The sequence below is a fragment of the Lynx rufus genome, unplaced genomic scaffold, assembly GCF_022079265.1.
Source record: "Lynx rufus isolate CCGP_SWC_20201006 ecotype Redwood Valley unplaced genomic scaffold, mLynRuf1.p SCAF_52, whole genome shotgun sequence".
Taxonomy (NCBI): Eukaryota; Metazoa; Chordata; class Mammalia; order Carnivora; family Felidae; genus Lynx; species Lynx rufus.
The window spans coordinates 738,880-756,577 of record NW_025814870.1 but is presented as its reverse complement, the minus strand read 5'-3'; the positions used below and the strand labels follow the sequence as shown (position 1 = coordinate 756,577).

General features: G+C 37.8%; 1 protein-coding gene across 1 annotated transcript in view; it reads left to right on the top strand.

Annotated features, from left to right (window-relative positions):
• The first annotated feature begins 1,857 nt into the window (after positions 1-1,857).
• CLIC2 (chloride intracellular channel 2) overlaps positions 1,858-17,698 on the top strand; it is a 28,901-nt gene continuing 13,060 nt past the window's right edge. The window contains exons 1-3 of the mRNA XM_047100714.1: positions 1,858-2,177; positions 14,010-14,119; positions 14,245-14,370. Coding sequence (XP_046956670.1) covers positions 2,145-2,177; positions 14,010-14,119; positions 14,245-14,370 — 269 coding nt within the window. The 5' untranslated portion in view covers positions 1,858-2,144. The remainder of the gene's footprint in view (positions 2,178-14,009; positions 14,120-14,244; positions 14,371-17,698) is intronic.

Below are 17,698 nucleotides of genomic sequence, written 5' to 3'. Positions count from 1 at the left end.
GATGATAAGAGTGGTGGTTTTCCCATGAGGGCTGACAGTCAAGGAATGATTTGAATCTTTTAAGATAAAAAGTTTTTAATTTTTTAATGTTTATTTATTTTTGAGAGAGAGATAGAGTGCAAGCAGGTTAGGGGCAGATACAGAGGGAGATAGAGAATCTGAAGCAGGCTCCAGGCTCTGAGCTGTCAGCACAGAAGCCCACCGTGGGGCTCAAACCCATGAACCGCAAGATCATGACCTGAGCCAAAGCTGGACGCTCAACTGACTGAGCCACCCAGGTGCCCCTAAAATAAAAAGCGTTTTAAATGGATAAATAAGTAAGTCACGGAGATGAAAAGCCCAGCATAGAGAATATAGCCAATAATAATACAATAACATTGTGTGTTGACAGATGGTGACTGCATTTATCTTGGTAAGTACCAAGTAACGTATAGGATTGCAGAATCAATATGTTGTACACTTGAAACTAACATAACACTGTGTATCAATTCTATGTCAATGACGATAATTTTTTAATAAATGAATTTAAAAAACTATGTTGCTGGCTTGAAATCTGGAGTAGCAGTGGGGGCAAAGAGAAGTGGATAGGTTTAAAAATATTCAGGAAGCAGAAGTGAGAAGATTTTGTATTGATTCTATATTGGGAATCGGGAAGAGAGAGGACGCCTCCGACTTAGCATGCTTAAAGTGGAATTGCTGTTCGCCTCCGAACTCACTGTCTTCCTTCACTGCTAATCTCAGTGAGTGGATCAGCATGCTGGCACAGACTAAGCATTCATTGATTGTCTTTGGAGTGAAAGAATAAATGAATAGAGTAGAAATACGGCCAAAGCATTCACCAGTGCCTGCCAAACAGCCAGTCCCAAACTCACCCTCAAGGTCAGCTCAGCAGAGGTCTATCACAGTTTCCCTCTCACTTTATCAACCGTTTGGAAAATCGCCATATCTCAGGTCCAGAAGAACACCCACCTTCACATCAGACACTCCTTGCCTAGAACCTGTAGGTGTGGCACAGACCGGGTTTTGCCAGGAGCCTCTTCTGTAATTTCTTTACATGAGGCCAATGGCACAGCGTACAACCCTTAGGAGCACAGGGGATGTTTGGTGTTGTAGAAACAGGGTCACAATGGCACCCAACTGGTGGATCTGTGTTCACCTTGGCTTGGATCAGAGACTCTTCCCACCAAACGGGTTTCTTAATCCAGCCTCTCCCCCAGACCCTCGGGCTGGCAGGCAAAAAATACAACTGCCAGAAACACCACAGACATCAAGTGATCAGCTTGGATATTTTATTGCTTCTCCCAGCCAGGGCTGACAAGCAGAGATACAGAACTGCTTGTGGTTCCTGGTACAGAGACCAAAACCAGGAAGTGATCTGTCCCAGTGCAGATTTCCCAGAAATAAGAATGAGATGGGGTATGTGGACGATGCGCCTCAGACTCAACCAACCCAGTGAATGTTCCCTAGTTACAGAAGAGAAGTGAAAGCGATAATCCAGAAGGGAAATCTGGCTGTGTGAGAAGAATTTGGGGTGGAGACATTTGATGAAGTACACTTTTTTTTAACCCTCTTTTAGACGATATCATTAGATAAACATCCTTTTCAATGATACAACCCAAGCCATTTCTGGCCCTTTTCCTGGAAAAGCTTTTTGCTGCTGTCAGTTTACAGGAACAGCAATAAGAGTCCATTTTCTGGGCATGAAGCCCAGGACTCAAAGGGAGGCTCTAGAGAACATCTGGTCCATTTGATATATAGAAGCCAGCACTGCATGTGTGTATTTGTGTGTATGTGTTTTTCCTATGCTGACTCATGGCATTGAAGCCTTTCTGGAAACACCCCCACTTTTGGAGCCAGCCAGTTTATACACACCCCTTCAGCTCCTCCTTGTTTCAAATGTTAAGTCAAGAGGAAGAAGGAAAATAAATTCAAGAGCTGCTCTCAAGCATCTAGAATTCTCTGCACCCCACCTCTTCAGAAGAGAGACTGGCCCCAGCTCTGACTCAGTCTACTACAAACTGGACTCTCCTCTTAAAGCACCAACTTTATCTGAGCCTTTGAACAAAACTGGAAGAAAAGAGTCCACAAGTACTTTGGACTCTGCAGGAAGCAGGGGGCTGACAACTGGCAGTAAAAACAGAAAGATGGCAGACCCTGAAATTGAGCTTTTCGTGAAGGTAAGTTTTCTAGCTATAATAATGGCATATGGAATGTATTATTTCTTGACACTGGGCCTCACATTCTAAAAAGAGGTCAATATTTGGGCTAGACATAAATATTTTTTGAATTATATTCCTCCTCTGAGTCCTAGATGTATGCCTGGTTGCTCTTAGATGACAATAGGAAAATATGTTATCTGAAAAAGACAAGGAGACGTTGCGGAAAGAGCACTAGACTAGTTGGTAGTCAGAACAACTAAATCATATTCTTGGTGGCATCCTACGTAACTTTGGACAAACCTCTCACTCCCTCTGGACCTTTATTTCTACATATGCACAATGAAGAAGCCTGACAAAGTGATCCTTAAGGGCTTTCTAGCTCTTGCAATCTGTGTTTTATGAGATAGGTTTTGGAACCTTGAATGGGGGAAGGAGAGAACCAAGACTGGACTGAGAGCCCCAATCCCACACATAGCCCAGATAGAGTTTTCTAAAACTCTCCCACAATAGATGAAGATCACAGTGGAGTCACATGGACGCAATGGGAGGAAACAGCCAGGAGTCTGTGTGCCTGTTACATGAGGAGAAGACATTTTAGAACGCTGTTTCCTCTTTATGGGGTGCTTTGGGTTTTTTTTTTTTTAATGCTTCAACTTTTCAGAAAAGTACTTTGGAAAACCCCTAAGGCAGGAGAAGGGAACGTGTGTTTTGAAATTAACTAATCAAGAAAAAGAAATAATTTTGTATACGTTATTGTAGCAATTACAGTTTCCAAAAACTTTGCTTATATTAACTATTTTTTCTCTATATTTTCATTGACTTTTAGAAGTATCCAAGATGATAATAATAACAAACTCTCATATCATGCCTGGTCCTTTTCTAAGCACTTTACATACATTATACATATTTACATATATTTCCTCATTTAGTCCTAACAACTTACATTAGTAGTACTACTTGCAATAGTAGCATCAGTTGTCTTCATTTCTAGGTAAGTAAGCTAAGGCAATAAAGTTTTTAAAATTTTTTTGTTTTATGTTTTATATTTGAGAGAGAGACAGAGAGCAAGTAGGGGAGGGGCAGAGAGACAGAGACAGAATCCGAAGCAGGCTCCAGGCTGTGAGCTGTCCGCACAGAGCCCGACGCGGGGCTCGAACCCAGAGGCCGCGAGATCATGACCTGAGCCGAAGTCAGATGCTTAACTGACTGAGCCACCCAGGTGCCCCAGGCAATAAAGTTTAAGTAACTTGCGTCTAAAACCGTATCTCCACTGATGGCTTACAAAGACATAAAATAAAGTAAGTTTACCAAATGTTAGTTTAAACATCTGTTAGCCAAAGTAATACTTTAACAATTATTTAAAAAAATATTTACCTCGTCACATATATGCACAAAGGACATAATCAACCTGCTTTTTCAAAATTATAGGAGACCGACCCTTGAATTCCTGCATAGCAAAGTAATCCAAATAAGTGCTGTACTATGTAGCAAAGAGCTACTTCTCTTATCTCTGGATTTTAGCAAAACATGTGACTGCTCAGACATGATATAAATAAGCCTTAATTTCCTAACTGGCTTTTCACATCTACCAGTTTCAAACCAGAGGTAATGTCTCTTCATAGGGTAACTAAAATGTTCCCTTAGTCTAAACTATTCATTCAATCCAATCGAACCCCTCTAACTAGTTGTTAGCATTGATGTGTTCATCTTCATAGACTTCCTCATATTTGGGTAGTAATCTGGACAGGAGAAGTTAGTGAATCACACATTGGATGAACAAAGGTTGAATTAAGTAATAACTTTCGAGTTAAAATAACTAATCATTTTTAAGTACTTACTATATGGCAGGCACTGTGTTAAGTAGTTTATTATTAACCCTACCTTATGGGTAAAGAAAGTAAAGCAAAGAGTATCTAAGTGACTTTGTCCAAGGTCACATAGCTAGTGAATGGCAGGGTTAGGATTCTAATTATTTAAAATAGCTATGTGTAATCTTATTCAATTGTTTTCAATTCAGCAAACTTTTTAGTAAATTTTCCATAATTTCATCACATGGAATCCTTTAGATGTAAGCTTACGTAATTACATTGCTACAAATTATAGATTTTCAGAAAGAAACTTGAGTATCATCTGGTCCGGGTTTTTGTTTTGCTTTGCTGTAAGATGTGTTCTACAGATCTCTAGAAGTTTCATAAAAGATATGGAGATGGGGCATAATGATTTAGAGGCATGAAAAATATTAATAAGTTTAAAAAGCACTCTTTATCAACAATATCTCATTTAGAGCTCATGTGGTTTCATTCTAAAGATTAAAGGAATCTGTCATTTCCCCAGCTACCTCTGGCTGTGGCTTAAAAACCCTTAAAAACTCTCTGGAGAGGTCTCTGAGCAGCAGTATACCAGGCACATACCGCAACCCTACCCTAACCCTAGAAAGAGGACTCCAGAACACATGATAGGAAAAACCAAGAAGGAGCCTAGTTATCCTGGAGATGACTCCAAACAATTAAGAATTGGTAGTATTTCTGAAAATGGGTGGGAAGGTAGGATAAAAACAGAAAAGTCAATTGAATATCTATTTAAAGAGTATTTAGAGTCTCAAATCCCTGCCTTGCCACAGCTCCATAGATGGTTGTCATGTTTAGTCTCTTACCAGCAGAAGTCTGTGGTTTTATTCTCAGGAGAGGACTCTGAACTGCAAAATAACATGCACATATTCTAAACCCTAAGCACTAAACCCTGACTTTAACCCTAACCCTAACACTAATGCTGACCCAACACTAACCCTAACCCTAACCCCTAACCACAAATCCTAACCCTCTGGAGAGGTCTGTGAACCGCAAAACACAAGGCACATACCCTAACCATAACACTAAACCTACCCCAAGAGAAGACTGGGGTTTGATTCTCTGGTGAGTTCTTGAACTGCAAAATTCCAGGCACAAACCCTGATCTTAACTCTAATCCTAACCCTTGATCTGAGAAAGCAGACTCCTGAACACACAATAAGAAAACTGAGAAACAGCGGAGTTATCCTGGAAATGACCCCCAAACATTTAAAAATTGGTAGTGTTTCTGAAAATGGGTGAGAAGGTAGAGATAAAAACAGAAAAATCTATTGAACATCTATTTAAAGAGTTTTAGAGCCCCAAATCACTTCCTTGCCTCAGCTCATAGATGGTTGTCATGTTTATTCTCACCCCAGCAGAAGTCTGAGGTTTTATTCTCAGGAGAGGTCTCTGAACTGCAGGATGCCAGGCACATACCCTAACCCTAACAGGAAGAAAAAAAATGTTTTATCTATGTGAAAGAGATAAAAAAGACTATACTTTCTCTGAATTATCAAACCATTTTCAAACTCTTAGAACTATCATAAAGACTATCGTAAAAACTGATTAATTTTTAAAATCCAACAAAACCATTAGATGGGAGAAAACAGTGTTTAAGAATTTGGGTTCTGGAGTAGACAGCCCTGGACTTGCTACATGAGAAGAGTATATACACATCAGCTCTTGTCTGGCTGAGTGTACTTGAGCAAATTAGCTTCTCTGAGCCTCAATTTACTCATCTGTAAAACAAGAGTAATAACAGAACCTATATCATGGGATCATCTTCGTGGTGAGTATTAAATAAAACAAATCTGTAAAAGACAGTAGTTGTTGACATAGTAAACATTCAACAAATGTCAGATATTGTAGCTATTATTATTTTTCATGTTTAGAAACTTAGATCATAAACACAAGAAGAAAAAGTTGTTTTCGTGGATGACCGTATCCTGTCCTTGCCAGCTAAATATACTTAAGAGGTGGTAACTCATCAATCAGGCTAAGGAATTTACATCCTAAAATTTTCTGTGATGGTACTTTAAATCTGCATATTATAAACATGGGGAAAAAACTTCAGTTTTCCTGTAAAACTTGACTGCATTTCCCCCACATCTCAGTGTTTTGCCTTTCCTTTTGCCAAAGGTGATCCACCCTTCCTGCTGTATCTATTATCAGACTCCATTCTTCTTCCTGCCTCCCACCCATAATCATGCTTGTACTCACTAGTCCCAGTTCTGATTGGATCCTTAGTTTGACTTCCATTACAAAAGAAACACAGCTGCCAACATTGGTTGCCTCTTCCCATAGCTCTTCACTCCCTGACATCACAAAAGAATAACAATAAGCATCATTTCCTCTGTTGCACCCATTTCCCAGGAAAGGAAAATTTGCCAAAAAATTAGGATTATGCCCAGGGTTTCTGGGACCTTAATATTGTTAGAAATGACAGATCAGAGCAGCTGTAAAATGAGGGACCCTTTATTTTCTTCTACAGACTGAGGCAAAAGCGGATAGTAAGCATCAAATAAATATTGAATAAATGAATGATGTAATAGCCATGGCAAATGAAAGAACTAAACTTATTTGGAGATATTTATACAAGAATTGGTGTTGAATTCAATTTGGAAGTGAAGTAGAAGGATGATTTTCAATTTTCTAATTTGGGCAACTGAATAATGTCTTATCTGCTATGGCTGCCATAATAAAATATCATACATTGGGTGGCTTAAACAACAGATGTTTACCTTCTCACAGTTATACAGGCTGGATACTCAAGATCAAAGTGCCAGCATGGTCATGTTCTGGTGAGAACTCTCCCTGGCTTATAGATGATTGCTTTCTCAGTGTCCTTGCATGGTGGGCAGAGAAAAATAGGAGGACAGGAGAGAGAGAAAGCTTTCTGGTCTCTTCTTATAAGGGCCTTAATCCCATGAGGACCCCATCCTCATGACCTCATATAATCCTAATTACCTCCCAAAAGCCTTTCTACCAAATACTAGGGTTAGAGTTTCAAAATATGATTCGGGAGTGGATACAATTCAGCCCATAGCAGATGGCAATGTCATTTACAGGATTGGGAGCCCTAAAGAAAGAGCAGGTCAGGGAGTGGAGTAAAGAAAAAGGGAGGAATTCAGGTTGGGACATGTTGAGATTGAGGTATCTAAAACCTGGATTTCCCATGATGACACTGCATCAGCTATAGCTCTCTCAAGAAGTGGCTAGGTTTTTTTTAATTTTTTTAAATGTTTCCTTATTTTTTTATTTTAATGTTTATTTATTTCTGAGAGAGAGACAGAGTGTGAGCGGGCAAGGGGCAGAGAGAGAGGGAGACACAGAATCCAAACCAGGCTCCAGGCTCTGAGCTGTCGGTACAGAGCCCAACGTGGGGCTTGAACCAGTGAACCGTGAGATCATGACCTGAGCCGGAGTCAAACACCAAACCGACTGAGCCACCCAGGCACCCCAGAATGTTTCTTTATTTTTGAGACAGAAAGAGACAGACAGAGTGTGAGCAGGGCGGGGAGCAGAGAGAGGGAGACACAGAATCCGAAGCAGGCTCCAGGCTCTGAGCTGCCAGCACAGAGCCCAATGTGGGGCTTGAACCCATGAGCCACGAGATCATGACCTGAGCCGAAGTCGTACGCTTAACCGACTGAGCCACCTAGGCGCCCCCAAAAGTGGCTACCTTTTCTTCCTCATTCGTCTTGCCACTGAGCCTGGAAATCAGGTAGGTATCTTTTAGGTATCATTGCTTCTCATTCCTGTTTCCAGACCATTCTGCGTCCCCCATCCAGAGAAATACCAGTCATAAAATCAGACTAAACCACCCCTTCTTGTGATAGTAGTCTTCCAAACACCAGGTCACTCTCCCTTATTTCTTGAGGATTTTTAGCTTCTGGACCACTGTCATTCTCTCCAACACTATTCCTATCATAATTCTTGGTGATTTGAATATCTATGCAGATGACCCTTCCAATACTCTGGCCTCTCTGATCCTTGACTTCTCCTCCAGCGATCTTGTTCTTCCCTTTCCATAGCCATATGCTAACTTTTGTCACTGCAACTTCTGCAATGACTGCATAATGTCATTTATTTGAGGGTATTTTTTCCTACTTTTTGAAATTTTCTATTTTAACACACTTTGAGTTATAATTTACATAAAATAAGATGCACCCACTTTAAGTACACAATCTAATGAGTTTTGACAAATGTATACACACATGCAACTACTACTCCAATCAAAATATAGAATATTTCTATCACTTCAGAAAATTCCTTTGTGTCTCATTTCAGTCAATCTTCCCCACTGTATCCCACTACCACACTGCCAAGAAATCACCAATCTGCCTTCTGCCTAGATAGATTGGTTTGTATTTCCTAGGATTTTCTATAGATTGAATTGTACAGTATGTACTCTTTTATTGTCTGGCTTCTTTCACTCAGCATAATTGTTTTGGGATTTCCCCATATTGTGTGCTTCAATATCTCATCCCTTTTTATTGCTGAACTATTCCATTGCATAGATGTAGCATATTTATCTGCCTACCTACTGAAAGATATTTGGGCTGTTTCCAGTTTTTTTAGCTGTGATTAATAAAGTTGCTATAAACATTCATGTACAAGTCTTTCTATGGACATATGCTTTCACTTCTTTTGTGTAAATACCTACGATTAGAATTAATGGATCATATGGTAGGTACATTTTTAACTTTGGCAAGCTCTTTATAAACCAGTTGCACCATTTTACACTCCTAACAAGAGTGTATCCATTCCAGTTGTTCCACATTCCTATGCCCTTCAAATTTCAGCTATTCCCGTGTGTGTGCAGTGGCATCTTGTTGTGGTTTTCATTTTCATTTCCCTGTTAACGAATGATGTTGAGCATCTTTTCATGTCTTTATTTACCATATGTATCTCTTTCATAGAGTGTTTAAATCGCTTGCCCATTTTTAAGTTGGACAGTTTGTTATTGAGTTGTAAGAGTTTTTTATTCATATATTTTATTAACATTTTTCATTTTCTTAACGGTTCTTTTGAAAACCAGATTTTGTTTTCATGTAGCTCAATTTATTGAATTTGTCTTTCCTCTACCTCACTCTCTGAATCCCAGCTATATTGACCCTCTTTTGGTTCCTTATAATGCCATGCTCAAGCATATTGCAAGGCCTTTGGATATACTATTTGCTGTTTAGAATGGCTCCTTCATGCCTATTCTCGCACTTAACTCTTAATTATTCTTTGAACTCAGTTCAAATGCCAGTTCCTCAGAAAGACTTTCTCTGCCAGACCCCATATAGATTATTTCTCTGTTACACACGCTCATAACATGCACATCCTTCCTTCAAATAATTTATATCAGTTTAAAACTAAGAGTTAATTGGGGTACCTGGGTAGCTTAGTCGGTTAAGTGTGTGAATTCGGCTCAGGTCATAATCAAGGGTTCGTGAGTTTGGTTCCGACATCAGGCTCTGTGCTGACAGCTCAGAGCCTGGAACCTGCTTAGGATTCTGTGTCTCCCTGTCTCTCCCCCTCCAACGCTCACGCTCTGTCTCTGTCTCTCAAAAACGAATAAACGTAAAAAAATTTAAAAAACTAAGAGTTAATTTGGGGGTTATTTTTATTATTTTTATTTTTTTACATTTATTTACTTTTGAGAGACAGAGCACAAGTGGGGGAGGGGCAGAGAGAGAATGAGACACAGAATCCGAAGCAGGTTCCAGGCTCCTAGCTGTCAGGACAGAGCCCAAGGCGGGGCTCAAACCCACAAACCGTGAGATCATGACCTGAGCTGAAGTCGGACGCTCAACCGACTGAGCCACCCAGGCACCCCAGGGCTATAGATATATATCTATATAAATATATAGATATATAGATATATAGATATGGACTGATATATATATGTATATGGACTATGTTAAATATTTACTGGGAGACTGAATGGATAAATGAAGAATGGAGGGACCACAGATAAACTCAAGTTTACATAAAATTTCAAAGCAGAAAAATGTGTTGTTTTCAGTGAACAAAAGATGGCTTTTCATTTTTTTCACCATTATTTTTCTTACTATTGAAGTATAGTTGACATAAAATGTTATATTAGTTTCAGGTAAATAACATGTTGATTTGACAATTCTATACATTACTCAGTGTTCATCGTGGTAGGTGTAGTCAACATCTGTCACCAAACAACATTATTACAATATGATTGACTATATTTCCTATGGTGGGCTTTACATCTCCATGGCTTATTTATTTTATAACTGGAAGTTTATACCTCTTAATTTCCTTTGTCTACTTTGCCCACTTCCATTCACCTCCCCTTTGGCAGTTTGTTCTTTATATCTAGAGATCGGGCTTGTTTGAGGGGGTTGTTTGTCTGCTTGCTTGCTCGTTTTGTGTTTTAGATTCTACATATAAGTGAAATCATATGGTTCTTGTCTTACTCTGCCTGACTTATTACACTTAGCATAATGCCCTCTGGGTCCATATGTTATCACAAATGGCAAGATCTCATTCTTTTTTATGCCCAAGTAATAGTCCTTTCATCTATTACTAGACACTTGGGTTGCTTCCGTATTTTAGCTATTATAAATAGTGCTGCAATAAACACAGGGTGCATATATATTTTCAAATTAGTGTTTTCTTTTTCTTTGGGTAAGTACCCAATACTGGAATTACTGGATCATATGGTATTTCTATTTCTAATTTTTTGAGGAACCTCCATGCTGTTTTCCACAGTGCTTGGACCAATTTACATTCCCACCAAAAGTACACAAGTGTTCCCTTTTCTCCGACACTTGTTATTTCTTATCTTTTTGACACTAGCCATTCTGATTTCTATGAGGTGATATCTCATTGTGGGTTTGATTTACATTTCCCTAATGATTGGTGATATTGAGCATCTTTTCATTTCTCTGTTGGCTATCTGTATGTCTTCTTTGGAGAAATGTTTATTCAGGTCTTCATTTTTAATTAGATTATTTTTTTATTTTTTGGTGTATAAGTTCTTTTTTTTAGTGTTTATTTATTTTTGAGAGAGAGGGAGACAGAGTGCAAGTGGGGGAGGGACAGAGAGAGATGGAGGCAGAATCCAAAGTAAGCTCCAGGATCGGAGCTGTCAACACAGAGCCCAACGTGGGGACTCAAATTCATGAACCATGAGATCAAGACCTGAGCTGAAGTCAGATGCTTAACCGAAGGGGCCACCCAGGCGCCCCAGCAGTTCTTAACATATTTGGGATATTACCCTCCCCCAATCAGATGTATTATTTGAAAATATATTCTCTCATTCAGGAGGTTGCCTTTTTGTTTTGTTAAAAGTGTCTTTTGCCGTGCAAAAGCTTTTCATTTTGGTGTAGTCCCAATAGCTTATTTTTGCTTGTTTACCTTGCCTCAGGAGACATAGCCATAAATATGTTGCTAAAGCTGATGTCCAAGAGATTGCTATGTTTTCCTTTAGGAATTTTATGGTTTCAGATCCTATATTTGGGACTTTAATCCATTTTGAATTCATTTTTGTGTGTGGTGTAAAAAAAAAGCCAGTGGTCCAATTTCATTCTTATACATGTAGCTGTCGAGTTTTCCCAGTACCATTTATTGAAAAGACTGTCTTATCCCCATTGATTATTATTGCCTCCTTTGTCACAGGTTAATTAACCATATAATCATGGATTTATTTCTTGGCTATCTTGTTCCATTGATCTATGTGTCTATTCTTGTGCCAGTACCATACTGTTTTGATTATTATAGCTTTGTAGTATAGTTTGAAATCAGTGAGCATGATACCTGTGGCTTTGTTCTTTCTCAAGATTACTTTGGCTATTTAGGGTCTTTTGTGATTCTATACAAATTTTTACAACTATTCCAGTTCTGCAAAAAATGCCATCAGCATTTGATAGAGATTGCATTGAATCTGTAGATGGTTTTGTGTACTATGGACGTTTTAACAAAATTTAACTATATTAATTCTACCAATCTATGAGCACAATATATCTTTCTATTTGTTTGTGTCATCTTTAATTTCTTTCATCAGTGTCTTATAGATTTCAGAGTATAGGTCATTCACCTCCTTGGTAAAATTTATTCCTAGGTATTTTATTCTTGTTAATGTAATTGTAAATGGGATTGTTTTCTTAATTTCTCTTTCTGCTACTACATTATTGGTGTTTAGAAATGCAACGGATTCCTGTATATTAATTTTGTATCCTGGGTCTTTACTGAATTCATTTATTAGTTCTAATAGTTTGTGTGTGTGTGTGTGTGTGTGTGTGTGTAGTCTTTAGGGTTTTCTACATAGAGTATTATGTCATCTGCAAATAGTGACATTTTTACTTCTTCTTTATCAATTTGGATGCCTTTTATTTCTTTTTGTTGTCTGATTACTGCAGCTAGGACTTCCAGTACTATGTTGAATAAAAGTGGTGAGACTGGACATCCTTGTCTTATTCCTGATCTTAGAGGAAAAGCTTTCAATTTTTCACCAGTGAATATGATGTTAGCTGTGGAGCGTTCATATATTTCATTATTATGTTGAGATATATTCCCTCCCAATCAATTTTATTGAGAGTTTTTATCATGGATGGATGTTGTATTTTGTCAAATGGTTTTTCTGCATCTATTGAGATAGTCATATGGTTTTAATCCTTTTTTTTTTTGGTTAATATCCTGTATCACATTGATTGATTTTTGAATTTTAAACCATCCTTGCATCTTTGGAATAAATTCCACCTGATCTTGGTGAAGTATAATTTTAATGTATTGTTAAATGCTATTTGCTAACATTTTGTTGAGGATTTTTGCATCTATGTTTATCGGGGATATTGACCTGTAGTTTTCTGTTTCTATAGTGTCTTTGTGTGGTTTTGGCATCAGGGTAATGCTGGGCAAAAGATGGATCTTTAAATAGATGGTGTTAAAACAACTATTAACTGGGGCGCCTGGGTGACTCAGTTGGTTAAGCGACCATCTTTGGCTCAGGTCATGATCTCACAGTTTGTGAATTTGAGCCCCACGTCGGGCTCTGTGTTGACAGCTCGGAGCCTGGAGCCTGCTTCGGATTCTGTGTCTTCCCCTCTCTCTACCCCTCCCCTGCTCATGCTCTGTGTCTCTCAATAATAAATAAATGTTAAAAAAAAATTTAACTATTATCTATTTGTAAAAAAACAAATTGAATACATAGGCTAAAGTCCCAATATAACTCTGCCAAAATAAATTCCAAATCGATGAAACAAATGCCAAAAATGAAACCATGAAGGTACTAAAAGAAAACATAAGAGAACATCTTTATAATAAAACAAAATAAGAAAGGTGGGATATTCTTTGTAATCTTTATGTATATAATAGTCATGTAAGCAGATCAGAAAAACTAGACTGCATAGAGGAAAAAAGTAATAGATTTTATGTAAAATCTAAATTTCACATAGGCCATGTTTTAAAATACATGTAATGTGTATCAAAAAGTGTTAATATCTTCAGTATGTAAATAAATTTTTCAAATCAATAAGGAAAATGTCATCACTTTAATAGAAAAAAATGTAAGATTGCCGTGAACAAACACTTCACAAAATAAGGCAATCAAATGGGCAATAAACATATGGAAAATGTCTCTCAGGAAGGAAATTTGGCAGGATCTATTAAAATGGAAAATGTCTTTTTTCAACATTCTCATTTTAAATATTAATTCTAAAGATATAATCTCAGCAGTGGAACAAATTATATGCCCCAAAATATTTGCTGCTGAAATATTTAGGATAGCAAAAATTTTGGAATATCTGAAATGCCCATCAACAGGAAATGGTTATATTATATATATTCTGGTAATATATAAAACAAACTATTATTATTATGTACTAATCAGACTTGTCATTTTAAATACAATAAACTTATTTGATTCATTATCTCCGTCTGCCCACAGATAATAGAATCCATGAGATTAAGGTTATCTCTAGCAACTGGTTCATTTCCCAGTAGGCACTCAATACATACTGAGCAAATGAATGAATGAGGCCTTCCTTTATCTTAACAGGCTGGAAGTGATGGGGAGAGTATTGGAAACTGTCCCTTTTGCCAACGCCTTTTTATGATCCTCTGGCTTAAAGGAGTTAAATTCAATGTAACTACTGTTGACATGACCAGGTAAGAGAAATCAGGACATGTTCCATTCTGGAGAGTGAAATTGGTAGACACCAATATAATGTTTGTGTTTGTATAATGTGTAATATATCTAAAGGCTTAACTCTACTTATTTTCAATAATTATAGAAAGCCTGAAGAGCTGAAAGACTTAGCCCCAGGCACCAATCCTCCCTTCCTGGTGTATAACAAGGAGTTGAAAACAGACTTCATTAAAATTGAGGAGTTTCTAGAGCAGACACTGGCTCCTCCAAGGTACAGCATTCTACAGGATATTATTGTTGTTGAGAAAATCTATTGTATTGCCCTATTTATTGCAGATTGAGAATTCTTCTAGACATCTTTTTTTCACTGTTGGCCTCTCTTTTGCTATTTTTCTAGCAAAGTTTTCAAAGATCCCCTTGATTACTCTATATATGACTACACACCTTTACTACAGAATTACTTATTTAATATATGTAAAGGTATTAAAACTTTCTGAGTTGTAAGCAGTCTATAAGGAAAGGGCAAAAGATAGATTTAGAAACCTTGGGAAGGCAGGGAATTTCAGCCATAATGAAGTTTGGGGGAATTTATACTGATAGAAATTCGACTTGTTTTATTGTAGAGCCCTCACAAGATCTTCAGTTTGGAAACAGCTTTTGATTCGGTCTGATCTCTAAGCTCTGCAGGTTGAGAAATATTATGTCTACTAAGCATAAACTTCCCCCCTTCAACTTTAAATACACAAAGATATTAGATTTAACATTTCAAAGTACTTTTATATTCCTTATGCTATCTGTGCCTTTTATTCACATGACTTATTCATTCCATAACTGGAAGTCTATATCTTCCATTTCTCTTCACCCATTTTCACACATCCTCCACCCCTTTAACCTCTGGCAACCAGTGGTTTATGCTATGTATTTATGGGTCTGTTTCTGGAGGCATCACAATTACAGACTTCAAGTTATATTACAAAGCTGTAGTGATCAAGACAGTATGGTAGTGGCACAAAAATGGACACATAGATCAATAGAACAGAATAGAAAACCCAGAAATGAACCCACAACCGTATGGTCAATTAATCTTTGACAAAGCAGAAAAGAATATCCAATGGGAAAAAGATAGTGTCTTCAACAAATGGTGTTAGGAAAACTGGACAGCAACAAGCAAAAGAATGAAATTGGACCCTTTTCTTACACTGTACACAAAAGTAAATTCAAAGTGGATTAAGGAAGGCACTTGTGATGAGCACTGGGTATTATAGGTAAGTGATGAATCACTAAATTTCTACACCTGAAATCAATTTTACCATATATGTTAACTAACTAGAATTTAAATAAAAACTTGAAAAAAAAAAGACAGTAGTGATGGTTGCACAACACAGTGAATGTAATTAATGTCACTGAATTGTAAACATAAAAAATGCTTAAAATGGCAGATTTTATATATTTTTTCCACAATAAAAAATTTTTTTAAAAAATGCATTAAAGACCTAAATGTGACACAGGAAACTATGAAAATCCTAGAGGAGAACACAGGCAGCAACTTCTCTGATATTGGCCATAGCAACTTCTTACTAGATATGTCTCCTGAGACAAGGAAAACAAAGCAAAAATAAGCTGTTGGGACTTAATCAAAATATAAAACTTCTGCACAGTGAAGGAAGCAATCAACAAAACTAAAAGGCAACCTGTGGGATGGGAGAAGATATTTGCAAATGACATATCTGATAAAGGATTAGTATCTTAAATATATAAAGAACTTATAAAACTGAACACCCAAAAACAAAATAATCCAGTTTAAAAAGGGCAGAAGAAGGGCACCTGGATGGCTCAGTCGGTTAGGCATCTCTTAGTTTTGCCTCAGGTCATGATCTTGGAGCTTCATGGGTTCAAGCCTTGCATTAGGCTCTGTACTGGCAGTGCAGAGCCTGTTTGGGATTCTCTCTCTTTCCCTCTTTCTCTGTCCTTCCCCCACTTGCACTGTCTCTGTCTCTCTCAAAATAAATAAATAAACTTTTTTAATGGGCAGAATATGTGAATTAATATTTTTCCAAAGAAGACAACCACATGGCCAACAGACACATGAAAAGATGCTCAACATCACTCATCATCAGGGAAATGCAAATCAAGACTACAATGAGATATCACCTCACACCTGTCAGAGTGGCTAAAATCAACAACACAAGAAACAACAAGTGTTGTTGAGGATATGCAGAAAAAGGAACTCTCTTATATTGTTCGTGGGAATGTAAACTAGTGCAGTTTGTGGAAAACAGTATGGAGGTTCCTCAAAAAACTAAAAATAGAACTACCCTATGACCCAGTAACTGTACTACTGGGTATTTATGCAAAGAATACAAAAATACTGGTGTGCCTGGGCAGCTCAGTCGGTTAAGCATTCAGCTCTTGATTTTGGCTCAGGTCATGATCTCACAGTTCATGAAATCGAGCCCCTAGTTGGGCTCTGTGCTGATGACACAGAGCCTGCTTGATATTCTCTCTCTCTCTCTCTCTCTCTCTCTCTTTCTTCCTGTGTGTGTGTGTGTGTGCCCCTCTCCAGCTCACACACGGTTTCTCTCTGTCTCAAAAGAAATAAACATTTTTAAAAAGAATACAAAAATACTAATTCAAAGGAATACCTGCACCCCAATGTTTATAGCAGCATTACCTATAATACCCACATTATGGAAATAGCCCAAGTTTCCATGGATTTATGAATGGATTAAGAAGATGTGTGAGGCGCCTGGGTGGCTCAGTCAGTTGAGCATCCAACTCTTGATTTCTGCTCAGATCATGATCCCATGGTTATGGGATGGAAACCCATGTTGGGCTCCATGTTGAGCATGGAGCCTGCTTAAGATTATCTCTCTCTCTCTCTCTCTCTCTCTCTGTCTCCCTCTGCCCCTCTCCCCTGCTCACTCTCTCTCCCTCTCTCTCTAAAATAAAAAAGAAGATGTGGTATATATATGGTGTATGGAATATTACTCAGCCAAGAAAGAGGATTTAAGATGGCAGAGTAGTAAAGGGACCCTGGGCTTGTCTTGTCCCTTGAACACAGCTAGATCAACATCAAATCATTTTGCACACCTAAGAAATCAATCTGAGGATTAAGAGAACAATCTGCATAATTTGAGGGAGAGAACGTGGCAGGTTTCTTTTAACAAACAAATCAAAGCATACCTAGTTAAAGGTCCAAACACTCCCCATTTAAAGCAAGGAGGAACTCTGCAGAGGACTGACAGACAATTTACAGCAGCAGAGGCCACATAGCATATACCAGAAACACTTCCTGAAGTGCCAGGCCCTGGACATTGTATAAACCCTTCTTACTATAGCATTACTCTCAAGAACATGAAACATAACAAGCTTTCATACACACAAAAGACAGAAACCTAGATAAAATTACAAGATAAATTCTCCCCCCAAAAAAAGATCAAGAAGCAACCACAGTCAAGGATTTACTCAAAATAGATATAAATAATATATCTGAACAAGAATTTAGAAAAACAGTCATAAGAATAGTAGATGGGCTTGAAAAAAATCACAGAATATACCAGAGAAACCCTTGATGCAGAGAAAAAAAAAAAACCTAAAAA